This window comes from Lissotriton helveticus, chromosome 7, assembly GCF_964261635.1.
Source record: "Lissotriton helveticus chromosome 7, aLisHel1.1, whole genome shotgun sequence".
Lineage (NCBI taxonomy): Eukaryota > Metazoa > Chordata > Amphibia > Caudata > Salamandridae > Lissotriton > Lissotriton helveticus.
In genome coordinates this window covers 1551501202-1551522801 of record NC_136068.1, presented here as the reverse complement: position 1 = coordinate 1551522801, position 21600 = coordinate 1551501202, and the positions used below count along the sequence as shown (strand labels likewise).

At 40.8% G+C, this 21600-nt stretch overlaps 1 protein-coding gene across 4 annotated transcripts in view; it reads left to right on the top strand.

The window, feature by feature from the left end:
- LOC144770486 (uncharacterized) overlaps positions 1-21600 on the top strand; it is a 369390-nt gene that overhangs the window by 306599 nt on the left and 41191 nt on the right. For 3 of the 4 annotated variants that reach the window (XM_078655027.1, XM_078655030.1, XM_078655028.1), the window contains one exon: positions 8800-9072. The exons of the other annotated variant lie outside the window; for it this stretch is intronic. In XM_078655027.1, the coding sequence (XP_078511153.1) occupies positions 8800-9072 (273 nt within the window). The remainder of the gene's footprint in view (positions 1-8799; positions 9073-21600) is intronic. 4 annotated transcript variants of the gene reach the window in all.

Genomic DNA, 21600 nt, shown 5'->3' with positions numbered 1-21600 from the left:
GCAATGCCACTAATTGTTGGGTGTGTGGTCGACTCCCCCCTTTCCAGACACCGAAGGGAGTTCTGCCACTCTTTCCTTATCCATTTTCACATAATGGTTCGTGTGGAGCATGGTCCACGTTAACGTCATCCTCAACAGATATGTCTTTTCTTAACAGTACATGTTTTCCAGACAAGCAAGGTCTTCCCCACAGAACAGGGTTAGATCTAGAAAACGAAGTTTACAATTTAGGTAATTATTCTTCGAATTTCATGGTCCTGAATGTTCAGTCTGATTCCACTCCAGACTTACCTGCTATTTCAGTATTACCAGTCAAAGGCGAATTATGTGTCCGAAATAATGGTTCCGTACATGTAGGACATAGCGATTGTACTACTATTGTCAAGTATAGTGACAGTGGGAAATCTATTTTCAAAGCTTCACGTCATTCTTATTTTATTTGTGGTCAAACCGCATATGTTCGTCTGCCCCTCGATTGGGAGGGAACCTGTTACATTGCCTTCCTACTGCCACCTGTTTTCCTAGCCCCACCTGATTATCATAGAAACACACATCTAGTACACATTAGACATAGAAGGGAGATTGAGTCCCCAATTGTCGATTATACTGAAACTGCTCTAGAACAGTATACAGATTTCAATAGAGGTTTCTTCTTTTTTATAGGCCCCATCCAGAACAGTAAGCTAATCCGTAGGTTAACCAGAACCCTTGAAGCTGTAGTAAATGAGACTGCCTCTGCTCTAGGTAACTTAACCGAAGAGCAATCTGCTATGAGATTTGTCGTTTTACAGAATCGTCTCGTCCTTGACGTCATATTGGCCGATAGGGGCGGGGCCTGTAGAGTCATCGGATCTAGTTGCTGCATTTTCATTCCAAATAACGCGCCGTCTGTTTATTCAGCTATAACCAGACTCCATAAAATTGCCCATCTGTTACACCAAGATCCAGGCACCTGGACATGGTCCGGTTGGTTCTGGAATATAATTTCCGCCTGGGGATGGAAAGTATTGTCCTTTCTAGGTATTGCAGTAGCGATCATATTCAGTTGCTGCCTCTGTATACAATGTGGCCCTGCGATTTGCGGCATTTGTGCTACCTCTTGTATTCCTAGTCCCAAGCCCCGTTCTAAATCCCGTTCCAAGAAAATTCGAGACGAGCAAATGATACTGTATGAAATGATAGATGGTATCATGAATATTGATGTTTCCTGATGGAAACGTAGTGACAAGGAGGGAATGTGGAAAAGTAAATTTTGCCATGTTCTGTGTCCCTACGCGTCCTCCATCATATGTTATCTGTGCATGATTAATATGCATATGTATTCCCCATGTTCGATTAAAGACGCAATTACAGTTGTGTCGATCTCTAGTATGTCTATTTCCAGTTCTCGTGAATACTACGAATATCAGGCCTATGTAAAGTTACGTTGCCACGTTTCTCAGTGTGCACGTTATTTCATTATAAAGTCCCCGTTTCTAGGCCTCAAAAGGGCCCGGACACTAGATTCAGCTTCTGTCTCCTGAGCTTCGCTGAGGAGCGATACAGCCCCCACCTGTATCCTCGACCCTTCACTTACTTCCTGCCTCGCAGTGCCTGGCCCAGCCTGGCTCTGCCTCTGAGTCTGCCAAGAGTATGTTATGATTCTAGTTATCAGTCCAGCCCTCCTTCTCTGCATTCCTAAGCTACTGAACCGCATCAATAGTTTCCGTCATTGTCTAGCCTTTACGTCTCCATGTTAGAGAAATACTGTATTAATGATCATTTAATATTCTTCATCACGCACTACATGTAGAATAATGCATGCTCCAGTCTTAGAGTCTGTTAGCCTTTACCCCGATAGCTTTTGGATTCTATCAACATGTTCTCTAAACATCAGATACTAGATACTGTTTAGGTACATGTCGCCCTGACTCTCCAGACTTCAGTCTCTGCTCCTAGCACAGAGTTCGTAGCCCCCAGCTTCTCCTAGTAATACGTCATTGCCAGTTTGCGCGCACCATCAGGTTAGAGGTCCCGGCTCCTTAGGTAGCCCCTCCATGTTTCCGCCCCATTCATGACATATTCTGTTACGTTTGCATCACATGTCTATGTATACGCCCTGTTACACCTACTTTCACCCTTATCTTTCGCGACTGCTACGCGTCACACCCTTTGCTCCACCCACTGCTCCGCCTATCGTATGTATTGTAATGCAACTGTTTTAGTATATATGATCGTGTATTGTTATTAAATGTTAGCGCGCTCGTCCCAGATCCAGCCCCGGCAGCTGCCGGGCCCTGCCATCCTATTCCCATGCAGGTTGTCCTGTTCCTGTCCTTTATGCTGTAATAAACCTGCAAACTCCTACTACCTCGAATCTTGACTCTTATTTATTGAGCTATCTGTTATTGCTATGCCTAGTCAAACCTAGATCCGGTATTATTTATTTATATACCACACTCTCCTGAGAGTCATAACGAGGATTCGGCTCAAGAAGTTTCTGAAACAGACCAAGAGACTGTACGCAGAGGACGTGCAAGGAGGACAGATAAGAACAAAAATAAGACTAGATTATGCAGCAGCGCTAAAAATCCCCGAAGCTCTCCTCGACAATTAGTTGCCAAGAAACTTGATTGGGATTACTCGGCCATCTCACAGCTATATCAAGATGGAGCTACTGGTCAACAGCATCCTAACTCGGAGGCAGGGGGGAGAGGTGGTAATTTTAATTTTGACCTACTATTCTCAACCCTAAAACAAATTCAGGGTGAAGCTAGGGCTGAAAGCCGGAGAGCAAAACATGCTAACAAAAAAATACAGGGTACATTACAAAAGATGAATAAATTGTATGCAGAGGTGGTTAATAGAGTTTCAGAAGTGGAGGAAAGGACAGGGAAGCTCGAAGATGATGTGGTGAAGCTTCAGGAAACTAAACAGGAACAAGACAAGACATCATCAGACGTGCTCTGGAAATTAGAAGATTTTGGAAACAGACAGAGACGCAATAATATAAGACTTCTCGGGTGGAGGAAGGGAAGGAGGGGGAAGATGTGCGGGCATTTGTGGTTGAATTACTGAGAGGGGCATTTCCGGAAATGGACCGATGGAACTGGGAAAGTGAGATACAGCGAGCCCATAGGTTCCCAATGACACAGAGAAGGGGTAACATTTCTACTAAATCACGTGCAATTTGGTATACGTAGGTAATTTCTTGCTAAGGGAGGAAATAATGAGCAAGGCGAAACCACAATCTAAGCGTACATACAAGGACATATCTTTCTTTGCCCGCCCTGACTTCTGCCACGCCACTGTTGAGAGGAGATGGCGTATGAGGCAGTTGATAACTCCTTTTCAGAATGCAGGCTGTGAGGTTTACTTAATGTTTCCAGCGCGCCTTAAAGTAACTTTCAATGGGCATGTCAGAGTTTTCTACTCCGAAATTATGGCTCAAGAATACCTCACTTCTCTTAGAGAGAACAGGGAGCAGAATAGGGAGCAGAATAAGCAGGTGGTGGCGGTGAGGGAGGGACCTCGGTAGAAGTAGTAAGGTTCAACATTAACATTACGTACTGAAAATACACCGAGTACTGGATGCAAGATATGCAAAACATGTAGAGTGCATTAGAGTATATTATTTTTATTTTTTATCACGTTTTACACTAAGCTTGGGGGGTCAGGGATAAAAAAAGAGATGAGATATGATACAAGATGGGAGAGGGGAGAGACGAGACAACCCAGGGGGTCTCGGCTGTCAGATATAGGTCCGTCGGACCTATTTGCCAGTATGGGGGGGTGGGCATACAGGGGTGGGGTGTCTGGGGAGGGGAGGGGAGGGGAGGTGTACAGGGCACAATATAATGCAAGAACAAAATGGACATATAGGAGATTGTGGTAAACAAATAAATCTGGAGAATTCAGAACCAAAATGGTTTATAAGCTTTTTTTATGGATGTATCAGCAAGGAAAAACAGTAAAAAAAAATTATGGGTACTAGATTTGTAACCTGTAATGTCTGCGGGTTAAATGATTATCAGAAGAGACAAAGGGTCTCAATTGCATTAAGACAAATGAATGTAGATTTTATATTCCTACAAGAAACCCATAGCATGTCCTCACAAGTGCACCTGCTGGAGCAGATGGGCTTTCATATATTAGTATACTCTAGGCAAGGTACCAAAACTAGAGGAGTAGCAATAATGTCAAAGAATAAGAATGTCATAGTCAGAAAGAAATTGGAAGATCAGTGGGGGAGGTGGGCAATGGTTGAATGTTTGATTGAGGGGGAGTGAACAACCCTGGGGGTTGTATATGGATCAACAGAGAACGATCCAGAGATCCTAGAATTCCTGGATACGGAACTTGCTGTATCTGCCCCTCGTATCATTATGGCTGGAGATTTCAATATTAATGGGGCGGATGGGCTAGGGGTAGGCTCCTTTGGTAGATATCAAGGTAGAAAAAAAAGAGTACATCAAGCACTATCTAATTTACTAATGAATAATACCTTGTCAGATGTGTGGGGGAAAATCAGATCAAAAAGGATATACTTATTACCAAATTTGTGTAAGGTTAGACTATTTCTTTGTACCAAATCCAATGCTTTCTAGTTTAAAGATAGATAGACTTCCTCAAATTCTCAGCGATCACAATCCCCTCATCTTAACATTAAAAACGATAGCAGGAATTAGAACTGAGAGGGTTTGGACATTTGAAAGAGGGCTCCTACAGGATGACAAGTATATACACCATATGTCAAAGTGGATGAAAGATTTCTTTGAGAGCAATAGAGGAAGTGCGGCTGTCGGGATGGTATGGGATGCCTTCAAGGCAGGTGCCCGCGGAGAGACCCTCAGCTTTAGCGCATTTAAGCGTAAACAGGAGCAGCTCAGGAATAATGAATTAGTCAAGGCAGCCATAGACGCTGAGGAGGAGTTACATCAATGTGTATTAACAGGGATATTAGTGGATCAAGCGCTTATCAAGGTAATGAAAGCAAATAGTGAGGCAGAAGAAGACATTGCGAATAAGGCAGCCAAGAATTTTTTGGTCAAAATAGAGAGATGCCATGAATTTAGCGAGAAAGTAGGTTGTGTTTTAGCCATACGTACTAGACAAATAGCAGCATCAGGAATGATAAGGGAAATTAGGGATATAACTGGTGGATTACACACGGATTCGCAGGAAATACGAGAAGTATTTAGGAATTTCTATGAGTCACTATACGACGACCAGCAGCCTACTGACCCTACGGAAATAGCTGAGTATTTACAGGAAATACCAGTTGAAAGACTTACAGATGTGGAGGCAGAAGGGTTAGAAGAACCTTTGGAAATAGAGGAGATTAAAACAGCTATAGCAAATCTCCCTTCAGGGAAAGCTGCTGGCCCTGACCATCTCCCTATTGAATTCTATAAAAACGTTTTGGGAAATACTTGGAAAGGATCTAGTTACGACAATACAGACAGCCCAAACAGTGGAATCTATTCCAGGTTCATGGGGGGTGCGGATATTGTGTTAATTTAAAAAAAGGGAAAACCTGCCACCGAGCCGGGGTCTTATAGACCGATTACGTTAATGAATACTGACACTAAAATGTATTCTAAGGCACTGGCAACGAGATTCGCTACAACAATAGGAAACCTTGTAAGTAATAACCAACACGGGTTTATTCCTGGAAGGTGCACCACACACCATACGCGCAAGGTTATCACCTTATTTGATGCCGCGGAGGTCACAGGAGACCCGATGGCGGTTATGTTATTGGATGCCGAAAAGGCTTTAGATCGGGTCTCCTGGGACTATCTGTGGCATGTTTTAATAAGGGCAGGGGTTAAAAAGGGATATATTAGAGCAATACAGACATTATACACTGATCCAGTAGCTTCTATAAGAGTAAATGCAGGCTCTACTCGACAATTCAGGATTAAGCGGGGCACGAGGCAGGGATGCCCGTGCTCCCCGCTTTTATTCGCAATGTATATGGACCCATTAATCCGTAGGATAGAGATGTGCGAGAGAATTACTCCCTTGCCCACACATCTGGGACAATGCAAGATCCTGGCATATGCCGATGATGTGGCAGTGATCACACCAAATCTCACGGAGGCTATTGGGCAGCTAGAGATTGAGGCACGGAGGTTTGGCCGTATTTCGGGATACGCTTTAAACACATCTAAGACACAGATAATTAAAAACTCTTATGTACAATGTAATGACATTCGTGTGGTTCAAACAGGGGTGTATCTTGGAGTAAATATTACGGCTGAGCTCGATATCTTAGTGGAAAAAAATATAGTCCCAATAATTGCTAAAGTAGGGAAGGGATTAGATAGACTTGATAACCTACACCTCTCAATTGTTGGGCGAACAAATATTGTAAAAATGATGGTTCTGCCAAAATTTCTATACATATTCAAAGCGGTCCCATTATTTTTCGAGAACAAGTGCTTTAAGACCCGTGAACATATGATCAATCGGTTCATTTGGGTAAAGCGGAAAACAAGGAGAGCGCTCAGATTTATGGCACTTACACGTGAAAGGGGAGGATGGGCGCTACCAGATATAAAGTTATATTATTGGGCAGCAGCATTACAATATATGGTGGGTCTATTGGGAGGAGCAGAGGTAGAAGCGCAGGATGAATTTGGTACATTAGCTATTTACGGATTAGTTATGGGAGCGGAGGCAGAAAATGTTCTCTTGAAATTTACAGACCCAAGTTACTACAAAAGGACAAGATTTAAGACTATTCTAGCAGCATATAAAATATGGAAGTCATTCGCTAAGAGGTTTGGTATTGGGAAGTATAATGCTTATACAAGATTAGAAGGCAACTCCAATCTCCCTAGTGAGGTTTTTTTCTGGTACAGTCTTTAATGAGTGGGGAGGCAAGGAATTCGGAAGATTGGTGATATTCTAGGTCCACAAGGCATGATGCAATTCTCAGAGCTTCAGACACGCTATGGCTTAGATACGAGACAATTCTTTAAATATCTCCAAGTAAGAAGCTTTATTAATAAAAAAAATGGGGGTCCCGCGGGCTTTGCAAAGAATCCAATATTGGAGGTTATACAAAAGAGGTTCTATGTAGAATTATCAAACTCGAAGAAAGATGACTTGGAAAGTGGGCGGATAGATGGGCAACTGGTTTAGATATAGACCGAGGCCAGTTTTCCCTATCATTAGATATGGGACAGAAATTGCTGTGCTCAGCCTCATTACAATCCCAGCACTACAAAGTCTTGTATCACCTGTACTATACACCGGCGAAAATTGCCCAATGGGGAGCTGTATCAGGTATTAGATGCTTTAGATGTGGCAGCTTAGAGGCTGATTTAGTACACGTTTTTGCATCATGCCCTCATCTGGAATCAACCAAGAAGGATATAGAGAACTTTCTAAACAATGCATTAGGAATTGAGATTGTATTAACTCCAACAATAATATTACTAGGAGTTGAGGCGGAGGGGCAGATACGGAGCGGAAGCTTTATTTTCTTAGCAATGGCAGTTTTGAGATTATGTACAGCCACGGCATGGCTTGATCCCCTCCCCCTAACGTACCATCAATGGTTAGCCAAATTACTTTCAATTTATAAGTTAGAATCTGCTATATATGCTAGGAAGGGGAAAAAGGGAAGGAAACTGGGTATACAAATTTGGGAACCGATTATTCGTTGGAAAGAAGGAAATATTAGCTGATAGACAATATGTTGAGCTGTTTTTGTTTTTACTGTCTCTTTTTTTTCTGTTTCTGAGTACTATATTGTAGTTAGATGATTATGTTCTCCAGTAAGTAGGTCTTGATTTAAGAATGCAACCCCATGTAGATTACTGCATGTATGTAATGATTGATTTTATATATGTATTTTATATAATTTTATTTGTTTTTTTTTAATGTGCCCTGTACATGCTATAAAAAGGGGAAAAACTCAATAAATAAAAAAAAGAGTAATGTCACGCATTACCTGATTGAGTGACAATAAGCATATTTTGCAAAAAGATGAGCAGACCCATGAGTTAAGGTTTTCTATTGGACATGTGGAAGTTTTGCTGCTAACGATACGCAGAAGCTGCTTAACATGGTTTAAGGGCTGGAGAGAAAATAGATGTATTGACATTTAAATGGCATAACTTTTAATATGGTGGATGGTCACTATAACACAGCGATATTTCGCATTACAAAAATAACGTAATCACTATATCAACATAAACACTTTATCATAATTAGCTATAAAGTAAGTGGATATGAAGTTAAGAATAGTAAATATATACATTCCATTATGATGTGGCATTTTGTAAGGCGATATTAACAACCTCAGCATAGCGCCAATCAACAATTAATAAATGCTAAAACAAAGAAAATATGAAAAAAAAGTTTGGAATTGCAGAAAAATCTATTGGGTAAATAAGGAATTCAAGTTGTCATAATTGGGGGTGTCTTATAATAAGCATGTGCTTCCTTGACTTAATTATCCAGCAATACCCTGTAAACTCCAATAAGTTTAAGCTTGAATTTCAAGCTGTTAGGCATAAAGGCATGAGGTTGACCCGTGCTTCAGAAACACTTCACCAAATGAGGAATCCATACCAGGCTTGCTGAGACCACCGACCCCTTTACTAATGGGTACATAATTAACTGGCCCTTAACCTCTGGTAAATTCTGCAGGTTCAGAAGAGGTACAGGACATGCAGGGGTTCAGAAGACTACACAGTCATTGACCCCTATTAGAATTAGATTGATCAACAGGCGCTCATGATTTACAATAGCTCTAGTTTGTTAACACTCACGCTTCTTATATTAACATTTTTCTCCCCACAGTACCAAATCCACCAGAAAATATCTCCGCCTCAAGCATCAGTGAACGTGGCCTCCTTCTCCATTGGAAAGACCCAGATGATATAGCTAAGGATCTTTACTGGTACCGCGTGAGCTGGGAGAGCCAGAACTATCCACTGGGTAATCGGACAGCAGATATTCAGAGGACCAGCCTCTATTTACGGGACCTGAACCCCGGTAACCTGTACCTTGTGACCATTTACTCCTTCATTGATGATGTGGGCAGCGTTGCAAGTCCAGGATATATCCAGACGTGTAAGCTTTTATAACCTTAATCTCTGTCTTGACAAATTGGTTTTGCCTGAGGCTTGCTCTCTGCCATAGAGAGATTTGTTGAGATGCTAGATACATTTGCAGTGATTTGAGTTTGTCCCTTTACTATCAGGCTATGATGACTTTGTAGGCAAGGAAGCAAGGCTTTAAAGTAAGGAGGATAACTAAGTAGGAACTTTGGGTCTAAAGTCCAAACACAGTAAGGCACAGGTCTGTACTGTTGACAGCTCAATAGAAGTTGCAGGCCTGCATCTTAATACTTCATCATGTAAGGAAATCCACTACTGTGCTTTGCTCTTTTCAGCCGAAGTTACAAGGATGAGATCCATAACTCAGAATTGGCCAGCCCAACAGCATCCACTTTTTAACTTTCATGTAGTGAAAAGTGTTTTAATGTGTAATATGGGGGAGAGTAGAAGACAGGGAATTTAGTTTTATCTCAGTATATTTTACCGTATTATCATGAAATTGTACCGTAAATGAAATTGGTTTTCTAGGTAATTTATTTGATTAGCATTTTATCATGGCATGCTGATTGTATAGCTGTATAAAGGGCATGAATAAGTGACAACGCTTCGATTGTGCTTATGGCTGTTTCTAAATATTTGCACATAGCTTGGTTAATTAGAGGTACAATGCTAGAAATTGTTTGAAATTATGCCCCAATTTACCTTTCCTTATCTGACTTTAACTGCCTTAATGTAGCAGTTGTTTTTTTGTATTTTGGTACATAGCTTGGGCAATCGGATGTAAAGTGTCAGCTATTTGATGAAATTAAGTGCCATTTGCGTGTTTTTTATGTGCGCTCAACTTTTTTATGTAATTCTTATCTTTTTTTTGTAGGTAATTGAGATATTTTAATTATTCAATGTCTGTATTTGTCTAACAATGTTTTTATGCTTCTATCTTTTGATGATGAGGACCAAAATGTTTTGAACTTTCAAAAAATGAGGATTGTATAGATGTTTTAAACGAATATCTGAACTTAACCCTTTAGAATTGACTAGATTGACAATCGCAGTACTATAACAATCCCCCTCCTCCCAGTCAGTACCTAATAGTATACAACCATGAATGAAGAATATAATACTACAGGGGAATTAGTAGCCTCTACTCTCAAATAATGCCATTCTAAGGTTATGATTAACAAAAAAAGGTAAAAAGTTACAAGTATGTATTCATAGGTCTCCATCTTCATTAAATCCATAAACCCTGAATATATTCTCCACTTTGCTGGATCTTTGAATATTCTTCATAGAGTAATGTCTCTCTTTTTAAATACTTCTCAAAAACATTTTCTATATGTGCAACTGAACATACATGTTTTTTTAATGAAGCTTTGAAACACTCTTTTTATTTGCCGCTCTTGGATGAAGAAATAATGAAAGCTGGACAGAAAAGCAGCAAAGCCTCACCAAGAGGAAAAATGTTCTGTCACTTGTAGACACCTATGCTTTTCCACTCCCCCTCAAAGTAGTGTGCTGGCAGTTTGAAAGTATTTCATTTTCACAGTTTGGTGCATCTTGTAGAAGCCTTAACCTGAATTCCATTTTCTTTGCATTGACTTTACTGGTTTGTCCATTGGATTATTTATGAGTTCAATGAAGAAGAGTTCATATAAGTAACTTAGTAACTCTTCCCCAGAATTTTGGGTGCAGAGACCCAAACGGATGGTAAGAAGACAGATACAATGAAAATTGGCTAAAGAGATTTCTCAAATAAAACTTGCCCACCTTGGGTGTTTGAATAAAGGCAGTAGTTTCTAGCAAATATACGGGCCTCTCACTAAGAAGTTAATTGAAATGATAATATTGAAGACCTTGTTACGAGGGCTATAGCATTCACCATGCCTCTAGAGGATGCTGTTGTAGTTTGTTTGGTACCACGTTGTTATAAAAGATAAAATCAATCAGACTATGAATAAGAAAGACATTGCTAAGTCTGCTCCGATAGCACAATCTTCAACTAGTTTTATTTTATTTATTTATAGAGTTTTATATAGCGCTGACTTGACCCTTGGGTATCAGATCGCTTAACATTGACATTTTGAGAATAATTTGAAATAATTGAGATACATAGCGAAAAACAACATTATTATAATAATATTCCTGTACATGACTTTCTTATCGTTTTCAGCAAAAATAGATTTTACACTGTGTAACAGGTTCTGATGTGTTTTCCGTTATTTCTACCGCAGAACCGGTTCATGATCGAACGTTTGGGTCATAGACATGATGATAAAGTGTGCAGTCTCATCTATGGAAGAAACTTGCTCATTAGTAAGTTCTTTGCTTCCTTCTTGAAGGTTGCTATGTTTGGAATTTTTCTAATGTTTGGAGGGAGTGAGTTCCCTATTCTGGGCGCTGCTCCGGAGAACGTTCTGTCATAGGTTTTCTTCTTCCGAAAGATGGGTGGTTTCAACAGCAGATCTGTAGCACTCCTAGCTGGTCTACTTCCCCCTGGAAGATCTATTTTCTGAGCTAAGTACCTTGGAGTTTTGGAGTGGAGCGCTTTGTGTGTAGTACAAGCCTTTTTGAACTGAATTATGGCTTCATATGGTAGCCAGTTTAATGCTTTCAGGTGAGGTGAGCTATGGTTGTATTTTCTAGTTCCAGTAATGAGTCTTGCTGTCACATTTAGACATGCTTTTAATGGAGCAGAGGACATTTTCGATAGACCTGCTAGAGTTGTACATCCAGATTCGATCCTTGAAATAACTAATGACTGAACTGTCAGTTTGTGGTCCACCGTAGAGATGAGTGGTTTCATTTTTCTAATACAGTTCAGGTGAAACCGGGCACTTTTTGTCATTGACTTGATGTGGGCTTTCATGTCAAGGTTCTTATCAAGCTTGATTCCCAGTATCATTGTAGAGTGTGGATCTATAGGGTCTCTGAATGTTGCGACGTCTGTGGAGGTATTGTTGGAGGTGAGTAGTGTGGTCTGTTGTTGATTAGAGAGTTTAGAGTTATCTACACACCCTTTTAGCGTTGAAAATAGGTTGTCGAACTTTTCCAGCTCGTTGTTAGCTGCTTGTATAAGTACAACGTCGTTCTTGTAGATAGTTATGTATAGATCCGCTCTTAGTCTCGGTGACGGAATGATCTTAAATTTTGTGCCATTCGGAAAGTTGTTAGTGACTTTTACGTTACGCATCTTCGACATGATAGTGCGTCATTTAGCCATTTTTCTGGTGAAAAATATGAAGTCATTAATAATTATGCCTTTGTTTAGGTTGAAGAAGGGGTCAGAGATCAGCGTGTCTGGGTGTTTTCTAATAAGGTTGTGTTTGAATTTTTTGGTTGCATTCTTGGATAGGTTAGTTGGGTATTTTATGATAAAAGAGTTTGTGCCTGCTGGTTCTAAATAACAAAATATTAAAAATAAAAAATGTTTATTACCTTTGTTTTATTCAGATAATAAAAAAAAAGATCCAGATCAACATTAGGAGTGTGGTTCGACCACTCCACTGCAGAAGATGAATTAATTAAAATGTTTGGAAGGTAGATAGATGTGCCTGCCTGGGAGAACCATCAGGCGAACTAAGGATGTGTTCTTAAACTACCTTATTGTTATCACATACAGTAAACATAAAGCCTATATCTCACTGACTTTACAGACTTAAATGACGGCTTTGAAATGTCTAAACACAACTTTCCATGAAGGCTTCTGAAGTTCAGGTTTACATTTGGTCAACGGAAGAGTCCACCAATTTGGAGATAGTAGTATTCATTTTCTCTTTGTCCAAAGGGCTTCTGCCGGTTGTTTATGCCTTTTAGACCCTCTACGAATTCTTTTTCTGAGAAATTGTGAAAAAGGAAATGTAAGACTGTATGTGTGGCTAATGGTGTAACCACTATGGACTGTCATTGTTTTTCCATGCAGTTAAGCCATTCTTTTGTAAGGTTATATGTCATTTCCTGTAAACGATTTCAGTCTTGTGAAATTATGTGTCTTGCCATAAAACCTTAAATAAAATGTATTATTAAAAAAAAAAGGAAGTGTAAGAAGGGGTACACACAGTAATTGACTGTTAGCCTCTGGATGAGTGATCCAGCTGTCACATAACTCCATTGTGCGGCTCTTCGTATAAGTGAAGTTGGTCTGAAAATCACTACAGGTGACATTATTTCAGATACTTTGATTGTTTCAGCCTTGTTAGACCTGTCAGCCTTAGTCTTTACCCCCAAACTTTTTGCCTTTCTTGGCTGATCTCGTTTTTGCTGGCCGTAGGACTCTGCATACTTTACCACTACAAACCAATGCTAAAGTACATGTGTTCCCTCCTTAAAACATGGGAATATTGGCTCACTCCCAATTGTTTTATTTCATGTGCATACAAGTCCTATGTAAAGAGGTACTACATGTACCCAGGGCCTATACCTAAAATGCTACTGGTGAGCTTGCAGAACTGATTGTACCACCCACAAAGTAGACCTTTAAAAACATCTCAGCCCTGCCTTAGCAGCCTGTTTATGCAGTTTGAACTGTCATTTCAACTTGGCAAAATGAAACTTTGGCCAGGTCCAAACCTTCCTTATTAATATACATAAGTCGCCCCTATGGAAGGCCCTGGACAGCAGAAAGGGCAGGGTGCGATGTATTTAAAATTATGGGCATGTACTTTTTAATTTTTACATGTCCTAGTAGTTCTTACATTCATTTTTCACTACTGTAAGGCCTACCTCCCCCATAGAATCACATTGGAGTTACCTTATTACATTTGTGAGTGTAATTTCCCAATTGGAACAGTAAATCAGTTCAATCAGTTCATGTTTGGTATCTCTGGAATTGGAATTTAAAATCCTAACTTATAGTGAAGTCACATTTTATATAACAAATTTGAAAAGTCCTCTTTTAGAAAGTTCTGCCTTAGCTATTTAGCCTATCTCTGATCACATGACTGGGTGCAGCTGACAGTTAGGCTTTGTCTATTCCTCCTAGACAGCTACACACAATATGGAGCTTAGGTGTGCCTGGATGGGCCATCACTGGCAGTATGGGAGGGAGCAGCTGGGCACAGCCCCACTTAAACCTGAACAAGCTGTGTCCTACCTCCACACAAAGGTCTGGATACCCCCTGGAGTTAGTCTTGATCCAGGACATGTAAGGTAGGATGACTGGGAACCTCAAAGGAAAACCTCTAGGAGCTTCTCCTCCATTTCAAAGGCACAACCGGGTATAAAGAGTGGACCTCTGTACGAGATGATCTCAAAACCTAACTGTTCTACTATTTTTCCCAACTGAGCCATATAAATGTTAAATAAAGTTGGGCTTAGGCAGGAGGCCTGGCGTACACCTCTGTTTAAGCTGATTGATTCTGACAAATAAGGTCCTAGTATGATTGTTTGCGTTCTGCCTGACATACAATTCCGCAGCCATTTCAGAGCAGTTCCTTGAATGCCACATGAGGCGAGTCTATCCGCGAGCACTTCATGTGAGATGGTATCAAATGCTGCGGAGACATCTAATAGGATCAGTATAACTGATCAACCTTTGTCTATCTCCTGCCTGAGTGAATCCGTTACTGCTAAAAAAGCAGTCTCTGTACTGAAACCAGGCCGAAAACCGGATTGTGATGGATCAAGAATTTCATTTAACTCCAGGTATCGACTTAGTTGCCTATTAATTATGCTTTCCAGCAACTTACCCAGCAGGGGTAGTAAAGAAATAGGGCGAGAGTTGCCGTGTTCTCGGGGATCTGCTATCGGTTTCTTCAATATTGGACGCACAAATGCTTCCTTCCATGTTCTTGGAATGGTACCAGACTGTATTGAAGAATTATACATTTTAAGAATAACTGGTGCGCAACTGGTGGCTAAAAGAGCCATCGTCTTTGGTTGACAAGGATCATGGGGTGAGCCGGATTTTGCTGCGGAAAGTGCCTTAGAAACTTCCTCAAGCGTAGTTAGTTCAAAGCAGTCTGAGGTACTTCCTGCCATTTTTCCAAGGTCCTCTGGTCCGATAGTGACTTCGGAATCTGGAAAATTTTCGATCGGAAGTAAGCGTAAATTTGAATGATCTTTTCTTGAAAATAACTGGCTAGTAGGTTGCAGAAAACTTGTGTTTCTAAAGGAGATTGTCTGCAGGCATGAGGAGATACAAAATATCTTACTATATTAAAAAGGACCTTTTAAGCATTAGTGGCACATTCAATTTGGTTGATAATAAATTGATGTCTGGCTAATTTTAAATTCAGATGCTAAATGGCCAGAGATTGTTTATACTGCAGCCTGTCTTGTAGGTCTTTACTGACACGCCAGACTCTCTCCAATCTCTTACATTTGGATTTTTCAATCCTTAGCTCCGTGGTGTACCAAGGAACTGATGGTCGACGCTGGATAGAGGCATAGTTTTTATTGGGGATCACTGCATCCAAAGCAGTGACAAAAGCAGTATTAAACACTTCCAGCGTCATATCATCTTCCATATCCTTCTTTGACAATTCCAATTGAAAATCCTCATCAAAGGCTTCAACAGAGAGATTATGCCAAGGTCTGTGCGCTACTTGTTTCTTTCCTACACTTATATTTAAACTCTTTGGGCAGGGCAGTTTAATGGAAACCCTGATCATTGAGTGGTCAGACCACGTGAGAGGCTCTGGGAGGTTGCATGTTAAATGGTCAACATTAGAAAAAATTAAGTCCAACACATGACCTGCAAGATGAGTTGGACTTGTCACTCTTTGGGTGAGTCCAATCATGTCAAGGGTGGACATAAGTTTATTGACCTCAGGGTTCATAAGATTTTCCCCATGAAAGTTAAAATCACCCAGTAGAAGAAATGTATTTGAGGAAACCACATGCATAGCAATTTATTCTGTCAGTTGTTACGCAAAATTAGACTTTGTTCCGGGGGGGGGGGGGGGATATAATAATGCTCCATTCCAACTGTCTGTGGGTGACGTAATAATCTTAAAAATTCCCAATTCAATGCTTTCATTGCTTAGAGAGGTGATCCAATTTACTAAAAGGTGATTTTTAAAGGCTATGGCTATCCCGTCTCCTGTTTTTCCCTCCCTATCCAGATGTAAAAAGGTATAATTCTCGGGAATGGCCATCTCAATCAGTGAAAAATTGGTAGAAATTAGCCAGGTTTCTGTGCGAAATGTCCAGGGTGTGTGATGAAATCATATCCCAGATTTCAAAGGGATGTTTTGCTAGTGATCTCATATTACATAGTAGGCAGTTTAGTCCACTTGTATCTTGCTCCTTTATTCTGTTTTTAATCTCGGGGCCTGCTATGGTCAGACCACTCTGGAATCAACAATATCTGCAAGCTACTTAAGTGCACTAGGGAATTTCCACAGGCAACAGAGGCAATCCCGGTGATTGTCGACTTCCCTCTTTCTAATCCTCTGTAGGGAGTTAGCTGAATAAGATATACGGGAGTGGGGAATATTTACCTCAGCCGGAGCAGGGTTCGTGGCCTCTGGGCTCAGTTGAGCACGGACTGGCGCAGACGGGCTTGCCTTTGGCGCACTGCCGGCACGCCCGCTGTGCGCGTCTGCTGTGCATGCGCAATGGCGCAATCATTTATGGCGTCAAATGTTGCCGAAAACTAGCCCGCCACCCTTCGATACCCACAAGATGGCTGCTCTCTCCACCGGCCTCCTCTGGGGTCGGGCTACCTTCTCACCACCTAGCGCCTCAATCGGCTGAGTTATGGTGAGTGGGGGGTTTACCAGACTGCAGTTATTAGATTTCAATTGTGACAATTTTAAAATAGGTGCAAAAGTACAACAAAACAATGCGTTTTAAAAACACAGCTCCCGGCTTTCCGCCTCAGCAGTTTCTAGTGCAGCACGTGCGCATTGGCGTCATCCTTTATGGCGTCAGATGTTGCCAAAAACTAGCCCGCCACCCTTCGATACCCTCAAGATTGCTGCTCGCTCCACGGGCCACCTCTGGGGTCATGCTACTGCAGCCTGTGTGTGCAGTTTAAACTGCCTTTTTGGCCCGGTAAAATAAGCCTTTGCCAGGTCCAACCCTTCCTTATTAATACATATGTCACTCCATGGAAGGCCCTGGACAGCCCAGAGGGCAGGGTGCGGGGGTTTTAAAAAGTAGGACATGTACTTTTAAGTTGTATATGTTCTAGTAGTGAAAAACTCTTAAAAAAAATGTTCATTACTGTAAGGCCTACCTCTCCCATAGAATTTGTAAGTGTAATTTCTAAATCGAAACAGTTAATCAGTTTATGTTTGGTGTCTCTGGAATTGGAACTTAAAATCCTAACTTATGGTAAAGTCAGATTTTAAATTACAATTTTGAAAATGCCAGTTTTAGAAATATCACATTTTCCTGCCTTAACCATTAGTGCCTGTAGCCTGTCTCTGGTCACATGACTGGGTTTAGGTGACAGTTAGGCTTTGTGTATTCTTGAGCCGAAGGGACAGAAGGCTCCAACAACCTTGCACCTGAACTCTGCCATCTGTGAGTCTACTCTACCAAGTGGTTTGTGTCCAGGGTGAATCCAAATGACTTGGCATTTGGTTAAAGTTGGGGCTCAGAGTTGTGTGTGGTGTGTTTCGTGTTGTGTGTGGTGTGCTTTCACTGTGTTCCTGTTTGAATTGTTGCACAAGTAATCTACACATTGCCTCTGATTTCAGCATGACTGCTCCGTGCCAAGCTACCCAATGGCTGAGCACAGGTTAATGGCGGTTTGTGAATTCACCCTGAGAAGAATTGTGGTTGCGACTTGAGAAGGGTCTCACCCCCTCACCCAGTAACCCAATTTCTTACAAGCCTGATCAGCACCTCATTGTTAGCAGTATAAATAAAAAAGTATGAAAACATATTTACATTTTTTGAAAAGCCCTTCCTCTTTTGTGTGATTTGTTTGTAACTTGTTTTATCCTGTGCTTTTATGGTCCTTTCTATCGAATAAACATTATTTGACTGACATCTGGTCTCAGGATACAAAAATGTCTTTTAAGGTTTTATAAAGCTTTCTGCATATATGAAACAGTTCTCTAAAGAGTTTGACACTGATGACCCATTAATGTTTCCTTTGATGGACTTGTCAAAGGCAATAACAAATGCCAGGTATTATGATCCTCTCTTGAGGGCCCTGGACATCATCCCTTGAAATGTTATCGAGCAATACAAGGATGGCATTTTGTATGTGACGATCATTACCCATTTGACTGTTATTAGCAAACTTAGGATAAGGTAGAGTGCACTTAGTTCAAGCATGTCTATGTGGTAAAAAGCCTCTTTGGAGAACAAGCTTCTTGTATTTGTAGGTGATTGATGCACCCTCCACATCACATCAAGAGCACATTCATACTGGTGTCTGGATTGGAAGCTGCTGTTGTAGCACAACGCCACCATGGAGACGGTTGAAGAGCTTTCACTTATCTTCCCTTTCTCCAGATTGTTGGTACCACTGACCCTTTAAGGCTTCTTTCTGAGGTCTCATGTGCAGGAATGCATAAAGTAAATGAGAAATAAAGAATGCACCTGAGTCCTGAAGGGAGGAGATCTGTCTGCTGTTGGTTGAGGCTTCTTCCGAAGAAACAATATTTCTTCCGGAGAAAAAACCTGCATTTTCTTCTACCGTCTGCTCTAGTTTTACTAGCCAAACCCTTAAGGACTGGTTTTCCTGCACCAGTATGCTTGCAGGTTTCCTGGCACTGATAAGGAGGCCAAAATTCTGAAGAACTCTGTATGGCACATGTAAGTATTGCATCACTTTCCATTAACAGGAGCAGTATGCATGTATGTATGTATGTATGTATGTATTTAAACGGTATTTCTATATTACAAACCTAGCCAAAAGACAGCAGCGTGATATACTTGTCCAAAGACAAGCATACATATAATGAATAATAGGAGAGGAAGCTAGGGTGTGAGAAATTAATGCATTGTGATGTATTGTTCTCTAAAGAGGTGAGTTTTCAACTCCTTCATAAATTCAAGTAGCATTGGGGTGGTCCTGATGGATACTGGGATGTTCCTGAGTGCATGGATGGAAAAGACCAGCTGTCTTGTTTTTTTCTGTTATATACTTCTTAGTCTCCAATCTGAGGGCGTCTTGGCTGTGGTTTTGCTAAAACCACCAAAAGATAATGAGTTTGTCTGCAAGATGAGCAGGGTTGCTGGTAGCATCTGTGTAATGTTTTGTTCTAGTCTTTCTGGAACTCTTCTAATGTGTTCCATTACTATGTTCTAATTAGAATGCCTTTGAGATGTAACTGTCATTATTGCTGAACTGTACAAGCTGAGCTGCTGCGCAGCACCTGTTGTGATTAAAGCCTATTAAATCTCCTTCCGTTTACGAGCGTATCACTACAGAAAAACGTGGCGACGATCTTAAGGTGCATGCTACCCACGCAGATGTCAATCTGACATATCTACAAATTGTTGAGGCGGACGAATAACAGTAAATTTGACCGTACGGAAAAAAAGAACAAGACAAAACTCTCTTCATCACGCTACAGAAGCCGAGTGTGTTGTTGTTTTTAAGAGCGTATCCTTCGATTCCACTTTTGCGGTGATACGCACACCTGGAAACTCTTCATCACGCTAGAGAAGCTGAGTGTGTTGCTGTTTTTAAGAGCGTATCTTTCGATTCTACTTTTGCGATGATACGCTCACCTGGAAACTTAAAGTACAATTATTTTCGTTGTTACTTTTGCTATGCGTTACAAACGTTAAACATCTAGTACAAATCTTAGCGTTGCACTATTTAAACCTGAAAAGAAAGCTTGTACTAACTTTATTTCGTTTGAGTCAGCACTGTTTGAGTTGAAGTTAGACAACTATAGTAACTGTATTACTGTTGCTTTTTCCTTATTAAGTTATTTTGGTATTATGAGCTTACAAGCTGTTTCACCACCACCCCCTTTCCTCGACCTCCCAGGTGAACCACCTATTACCTGGAAAAAGTGGTTTGATGTATTTACCACTTATCTGGGAGCTATAGGAGCTTCTAGGTATAGGGCTGAGAGAAAAAAATACCTTTTATTAAATAGTCTCGGTTTCGAAGGTCGTTCTATCTTCAAATATTTACCTCCTTTGGTACGTCCTCCTGAGGAAGAGGACCTAGATGAGTATACTGAAACTGTTAAGTTACTAGAATTGCGTTTTGACATTCAACCTAGTTTGGTTGTAGTTAGACACAAATTTTATAAACGTGAACAGAGACAAGGGGAAAAGGTTGAAGACTTTATTTCTGCGTTGAGAATACTCAGTGCAGAGTGTGAGTTTGAAAATTTTAGAGATCAGATGATCAGAGATCAATACATCTGTAAGTGTTCAGGCAAAGGTATCCAACAAAAATTACTTTCTTTAGGTAATCCATCACTTGAAGAAACTGTACTTGTGGCTGAAAGCATTGAATTTTCAAAGATGTCTGTTAAAGAACTTGATGCAAAATGTTCTCCTTCTATTTCTAAGGAAGATACTGTCAATGTTGTGAAAGTGCAAGACTCTAAAGCAAATCCTGGGGGGCGTACTGACAATAAGTTTTTCAAACAAAGCATATTTGTTTTAAATGCGGTAATTTTCCTCATTTTAAATCCGGACGTCCTTGCCCAGCTAGGAATGTCACGTGCAGGTTGTGTGGAAGATTAGGTCACTTCGCTAAAGTGTGTCAGAATATTAAGTGCACTGTTCCTCAAGCACATTCTAACAAACAGTGGAGTAATTCGAGCAATTCACCTTCTGTTGCTAATGTTTCTGATTACATTCAAGATGATACCTCTAGCATTCAAGATGATCTAAGAGATATGGTTGCGATTGTGGGGGTTAGTGAAGCTGATTCCGAAGTTGAATGTGTTGACCCCTACACTGACATTGGCATTGGTGATAAGGTTGTCTGTTGTTGGTAGACTCAGGAGCGAGGATAACCATGCTGACCCAAGAGCTGTTTGAGGAGGTGTGGCGTGACCGTAAACCTTTTCCTACTGACAGATCCCCAGTCAATTATGAAGGGAGGAGGATAGAACTCAAGGGTTATTTTGAGGATTCTCTTGAATTTAAAGGGCGGAAGATCTTTGGTAAAATTTATGTTTCTATCAAAGGATTAAACATTCTCGGATGGTTTCATCAGGGTTTGTTTAAAATGGTTCTCCGACTTGGGACTAAGGACCCAATCTCTGTCGTACAAGCAGATGATTTTGTTAGCAAGTTAGATGAGAAATTTCCCACGGTTTTTAGCAACAGATTAGGGGAGGTGAAGGGGTACAAACACACCATTAGAGTTAAAGACAATGTCATCCCTGTTAAACATAGGTTGAGGAATGTCCCATTCAGTGTAAGAGAACAACTGGAAGCAGAATTGAATGGCCTTTGTAAAAAAGGGATAATAGAACCCATTGAGTCTTCCCTTTGGCTCTCTCCACTGGTTGTCGCCAAGAAGAAGAATGGAGAACTTCGCGTCTGTGCTGATTTACGCAGTCTGAACAAGAGCATTTGGATAGATTCTTTTCCCCTCCCAAAAATTCCTGACATGTTATCACTCATAAATGGGTCTAAATGGTTTAGCAAGCTGGATTTAGCATCT